The sequence below is a fragment of the Danio aesculapii genome, chromosome 20, assembly GCF_903798145.1.
Source record: "Danio aesculapii chromosome 20, fDanAes4.1, whole genome shotgun sequence".
NCBI classification, from domain to species: domain Eukaryota; kingdom Metazoa; phylum Chordata; class Actinopteri; order Cypriniformes; family Danionidae; genus Danio; species Danio aesculapii.
Genome location: NC_079454.1, coordinates 39,289,653 through 39,296,105, shown reverse-complemented (window position 1 = coordinate 39,296,105; position 6,453 = coordinate 39,289,653). Strand labels below are relative to the sequence as shown.

General features: G+C 32.3%; 1 protein-coding gene across 1 annotated transcript; it reads right to left on the bottom strand.

Annotated features, from left to right (window-relative positions):
- Window positions 1-1,524: 1,524 nt before the first annotated feature.
- On the bottom strand, window positions 1,525-6,059 carry LOC130247392 (uncharacterized). Its single transcript, XM_056480618.1, has 7 exons — window positions 5,885-6,059; window positions 5,594-5,705; window positions 5,385-5,508; window positions 5,040-5,068; window positions 2,309-2,445; window positions 1,944-2,055; window positions 1,525-1,854 (listed from the first exon to the last, which is right to left on the bottom strand). Exons 1-7 carry the CDS (start codon window positions 5,952-5,954, stop codon window positions 1,725-1,727), a joined length of 714 nt encoding a protein of 237 aa, XP_056336593.1. The 5' UTR covers window positions 5,955-6,059; the 3' UTR covers window positions 1,525-1,724.
- Between the last annotated feature and the right edge of the window lie 394 nt (window positions 6,060-6,453).

Genomic DNA, 6,453 nt, shown 5'->3' with positions numbered 1-6,453 from the left:
ATAGTCTGAGAGTCCTTCAGATGCCTTTTTGCAAATTCCAGGTGGGGAGTGGCTTCCGTCTGGTCACTCTACCATACACGCCTGATTGGTGGATTGCTGCACAGATGGATGTCCTTCTGTAAGGTTCTCCTCTCTCCACAGAAGAACGCTGGAGCTCAGACAGAGTGACCATCGGGTTATTTATCACCTCCCTGACAAAGGCCCTTCTCCCCGATCACTCAGCTTAGATGGCCGGCCAGCTCTAGGAAGAGTCCTGGTGGTTCAAAACATCTTTCACTTACGGATAATGGAGGCCACTGTGCTCATTGGAACTTTTAGAGCAGCAGAAAATTTTCTGTAACCTTACCCAGTCTTGTGCCTCAAGACAATCATGTCTCGGAGGTCTACAGACAATTCCTTTGTGTTCATGCTTGGTTTGTGCTTCGACATGCACTGTCAACCCTGGGACCTTATATAGACAGGTGTATGCCTTGTCAAATCATTTCCAATCAACTGAATTTACCACAGGTGAACTCCAATTAAGCTGCTGAAACATCTCAAGAATGATCAGTGGAAACAGAATGTACCTGAGATCAATTTAGAGCTTCACGTCAAAGGCTGTGAATACGTACAGTATGTACATGTGGTTTTTTAGGTCTTTTATTTTTTTATAAATTTGCAACAATTTCAAAATCTTTTTTTACATTGTCATTATGGGGTATTGTGTGTAGAATTTTGATGAAATAAATTAAATTTAATGCATTTTGAAATAAGGCTGTAACATAAAAAATGTGAAGCGCTATAAATAATTTTTGGATGACTGTATTACTTGGAAACATGCCTGAGCATACTAACCAATGGGAAAATGTCAGAATTTGTTCCATTTGTTTTCCCAAGCTTGAATTATACGTTACATTGCCTGGCTGACCAAAAAACAATACATTTTTACACATCAACTGACCACCAACTGACCTTGATCTACTGTAACTGAAAGTCTTGAGATGTGCTGGAATAAACAGGGGTTCCTCTATGAATCACACGGTGTAAGAGTTCCCATCGTCAAAGATCGAAGATTGAAACAATGTAATGATCTAATGATGATCTCAAACATGTTCATTATGTGACTCTGATAGAAACTACACAACTTTAAATGGGATTCAGGTCAATGGTCAATTCAGGTCTGGTTTGTTTTGTAGCCAATAAAAAAAAAAAATCTTAAGATGGTTAATAATATTGGCCTTAGGAATTTCTTGAATAATTTTATAGGAAATACTGCAAACCTTTCTCCTCGGTTAAACATCAGTTGGGAAATAATAAAAAAATAACTAATGTATATTTAAGTATTAAAATAATATATTTATTTATTTACAATTTTGTTAAACAATTTTAAACAGAAATAAATGATGTAAAAATGCACTGCTCATTGTAATGTAATGTTTAGTCAATGCACTAGTAATAACAAACATGACATTATTGTAAATTGTTAGTGATTGAACTTAAATGCTTTATTTGCATTTCATATTATAAAACAGACCAAAATCCAAATGTTCTGCATGTTTTTTATTTTCATATAGTTATGTAACAAAACAGACAGATTCACATTCAATTCTAGCATGAATAGGGTTTGCATAAATATATGGACATACAATATTCAAAACAGAGTAACAGTATAGTGCAGGTGCATACAAAAGTTAAGCTTAAATACAGTTGAGAAAATATTCAGTAAAAAGAAGAGCGTTCTCATCTTAGGCGCTGTCACCAGAGCCAGCCTCTGTCATCTGCTTCATGTTTTGAGCGTCCACCAACTTCATCAGTCTCTGAACCCATTTCTCAGTTGGGTTGGTGCAGATCTCCCTTTGAGCCTTTGTGATGAAACTGCAATTTCAAAAGAAAATATTTTTCATTATTTCACAAAAACCAAATCACAACCCTTAAATTTAGAGAAACTGTCAGCAAATACTTACATAACACCATTCACGCTGCAGAGAATAGTTGTAGTATGATAACTCTCAACCTGCTTTACTGGAATTCTTGCATTAGAAAAAGAAAAGCAGCACTTATCAGGACGCTGGGACCCTGCAGAAAAGAGATACATCAATTCTTAATATAAATCAATCTATAAAATACATTTTCATGAAAAAGAGTTAATAGTCTATTGCTTGCTTACAATAAAAAAATACAGAAATAAAGAAAAGCAGAATCATTCAACTGTTTCGTGAAATGATAATCAATATATGAATTGATTACATTAAAAAAAGAAGATAATGCACCACAAAACATGCAGTCAATTAGTCTAGTCAAATCAACAAAGATACAGAAAAATACGTACAATCACTTGCATCAACTGAGCAGCAAGCGACGAGCACCAGACAGGCGATGAAGATGCAGGACGTCCTCATGGTTGTGTTTGTGGTCAGTCGATGATCAGATCTTGATGCGCTGTTGGCTTTATCGATGGCTGACCAGCTTCAATGATCACCTCACTGATACGGTCCGCTTAATAAAGAAACAAGTCTGTACTTTCCGCAAACTATAGGTTCCGTCCAATAGGGATCAAGTGACATCACACATGAGGGGGGAAAACCGTGATGTGGCCTACAGCTTCCTGTTATACCCTTCCTCAATTCTGCGAATCTTTACTAAGTCACTGACATGTGTAAGCAGAGATAATTACATCAATTTGAGTTTGTCATATTTGTTTCTAATTAATAATAAGTGGGAAAATGTCTTCAAACTGACAAAGCACCCTCATATACAAATAACCCGCGCTTTTAAGGTTGCATCTTAAATTGAACAGTCACTATTGCAAATGCATGATGGAAAAAAAAAGCATGAGTGTGGGGCTCAGTGCAGAGCGCAGGAAACAGCAATGGTAATTGGTGAAGGTGGAACGTGGTTGGTCTGAAAGCGTTTAGTGTGGTTAACAGATCTGCACACAGTGTGATCTGAACACTGTTAATATCAGCAGTTACTCACTGAGTTCTTACCACATAAATGATGCTTTATCATGACTTGGAATCATGATTGTGATCAATTTAACCACAGACATATTAAAAAGAGCATTTATACTGAGTAATGTTTAAGAATTGCTCTTGTGAATCATTTAATTGTTACTATGTTTTAGTTATTTTCAGTAACACTTTATTTTAAGATGTTCTTGTTACACGCTCCATGTACTTACTACACACTAAAAAATGATGGGTTATTTCAACCCAGTTCTGGGTATATTATGCTCTAAACCAACTTCTGGGTTATTTTTTTGAATAAATTTATAGGACCAAACTTAACCCAGTGTTTGGGCTTAAATCACCCAGCATTTCTTATTGTATATAGAAATTACAATAAATCATGAATAATTAAACTAACTAACCCTAAACCTCCAGTAGTTATGATCTAAATTTTACATAGCTGATCTTTTAACTGCTATAAAGATAAACCAACATGGAACCAACTCGTATGTATATATATATATATATATATATATATATATATATATATATATATATATATATATATGTATATATATATATATATATATATATATATATATATATATATATATGTATATATATATATATATATGTATATATATATATATATATGTATATATATATATGTATATATATATATATATATATATGTATATATATATATATATATATATATATATGTATATATATATATATATATGTATATATATGTATATATATATATATATATATATATATATATATATATATATATATATATGTATATATATATATATATATATGTATATATATATATATATATATATATGTATATATATGTATATATATATATATATGTATATATATGTATATATATGTATATATATATATATGTATATATATATATATATATATATATATATATATATATATATATATATATATATATATATATATATATATATATATATATATACATATACATATACTGTACATACACACACACACACACACATACATACATACATACATACATACAGTTGAAGTCAGAATTATTAGCCCCCGTTTATTTTTTTTCCCAACTTCTATTAAATGGAGAGATTTTCTCAACACATTTGTAAACATAATAGTTTTAATAACTCATTTCTAATAACTGATTTATTTTATCTTTGCCATGATGACAGTACATAATATTTGACTAGATATTTTTCAAGACACTTCTATGCAGCTTAAAGTGACATTTAAAGGTTTAACTATGTTAATTAGGTTAACTAGGCAGGAGAGGGTAATTAGGCAAGTTATTGTATAATGATGGTTTGTTCTGTAGACTACTGAAAAAAATGCTTAAAGGAGCTAATAAATTTGACCTTAAAATGGTATTAAAAAAATTAAAAACTGCTTTTATTCTAGCCGAAATAAAACAAATAAGACTTTCTCCAGAAGACAAAATATTATCAGACATACTGTGAAAATTTCCTTGCTCTGTTGAACATCATTTGGGAAATATTTAAAAAATAAAAATAAAAGGGGTGCTAATAATTCTGTTTATATGTAATGTGTGTGTGTATATATATACACATAATAATACAAATTTGACAAAATAAATTTGACTTCTAGTCGATCATCTGAAAGTGTCAGAAGGTCGATTTTTCTGATGAATCATCTGTTGAACTACTACAGAAGACCTATTGGAACCCACATGGACCCAAGATTCTCACAGAAATTAGTCAAGTTTGTTGAAGGAAAAACCATGGTTTGGGGTTACATTTAGTATGGGGGCGTACGAGAGATCTGCAGAGTGGATGGCAACATCAACAGCCTGAGTTTTATATGTATATGCATAATTAACTATTAAATATATATGCATAATTAACTATTAAAGATTAATATTCAGGACATTATTAGCTGTATCAATATTCCTGTTGCCATTATTATTGCAAACACTTTGCAAAATTATTTCATTTGTTAACATTAGTTAACTCAATATTTGCTACTATAGTATTAAAGTGAAACTGTTAACATTATTTAATGCACTACACTAACATGAATATTTTAAATAACCAACAAACTGAAAAAATTGTAAAAAAGCACTGTTCATTAGGTAATGTTTGATCAGTGCACTAATGATAAAAAAAACACAATCTTATTTTAAAGTGTTAGTGATTTAACTTTAATGCTTTATTTGCATTTCATATTATTAAAAAAAATTATAAAAACAGACCAAAATCCAAATATTCTGCATGTTCTTTATTTTCATCTGGTTATGTAACAATACAGAGTCGGATTACAGTTCTAGCATGAATATACTTTGCAAAAATATATACAATATTCAAAGCAACAGTAAAGGGCAGGTGCATATAAAAGTTAAGCTTAAATTCAGTTGAGAAACGGTTCAGTGCAATATTCAGAAAACAGAAGAGCGTTCTCATCTTAGGCACTGTCACCAGAGCCGCCCTCTGTCATTTGCTTCATGTTTTGTTTGTCCACCAACTTCATCAGTCTCTGAACCCATTTCTCAGTCGGGTTAGTGCAGATCTCCCTTGGAGCCTTTGTGATAAAACTGCATTAAAAAAAAGATTGTTCATAATTTCACAAAACTAAATCACAACCCTTTAAATTTTGAGAAACTGTCAACAAATACTTACATAACACCATTCATGTTGCACTGAAGATGTGTAGTATGATAACTCTCAACCTGCTTTACTGGAATTATTGCATTAGAAAAAGAAAAGCAGCACTTATCGGGACCCTGGGACCCTGCAGAAAAATAAATGGAAAGCATTTGTTACTATAGCTGTAAATCAATGTATGAAATACATTTTCTAAACAAAATATACACAAAATGACATACAGTATATCAATTGTAAAATAAATTAAGTCTATTGCTTGCTTACACACACACAAAAAAATTAAGGAAATAAAGAAAAAAAACGTACATTCACTTCTAGCCAGTGAGCATAAAGCGACGAGCACCAGAGAGACAATGAAGATGCAGGAAGTCTTCATGGTTGGGTTTGTGGTTGTTGATCAGATCTTGATGCGCTGTTGGCTTAATCAGTGGCTGACCAGCTGAAAATGATCGCCTCACTGATACGGTCCGCTTAATAAAGGGACGAGTCTGAGACTGTACTTTCCACAAACTATAGGTTCCGTCCAATAAGGAACAAGTGACGTCACACACATGAGTGGCAAACCGTGATGTGGCCTGCATAGGTAGAGCTTCCTGTTGTACCCTTCCTCAATTCTGCGAATCTAAACTAAAAGAGGTAAGCTGAGAACATGAAGTCCAGTTGAGCTTGTCATAATTGTCTCTAATCAATAATTAATGGAAAATTGTCTGCAAATTGATGAAGCACTCTCATATACAAATAACCCGCGCTTTTTCATGTTGCATCTTAAACGCAATGCAATGCTTGAAAAGTCACTTTCTGCAAATGCATGATGGAAAAAAAAGCATGAGTGTGGGGCTCAGTGCAGAGCGCAGGAAACAGCAATGGTAATTGGT

Bases quoted from the DNA above. Each gene is read 5' to 3' on its own strand.
- LOC130247392 (XM_056480618.1), bottom strand. From the start codon at position 5,954: ATGAAGACTTCCTGCATCTTCATTGTCTCTCTGGTGCTCGTCGCTTTA. The intron at 5,706-5,884 runs GTACGTTTTTTT...ATTTTTCTGCAG, and splicing joins CTCACTGGCTAGAAGTGAAT to GGTCCCAGGGTCCCGATAAG. The intron at 2,056-2,308 runs GTACGTATTTTT...TCTTTTCTGCAG, and splicing joins CTCAGTTGATGCAAGTGATT to GGTCCCAGCGTCCTGATAAG.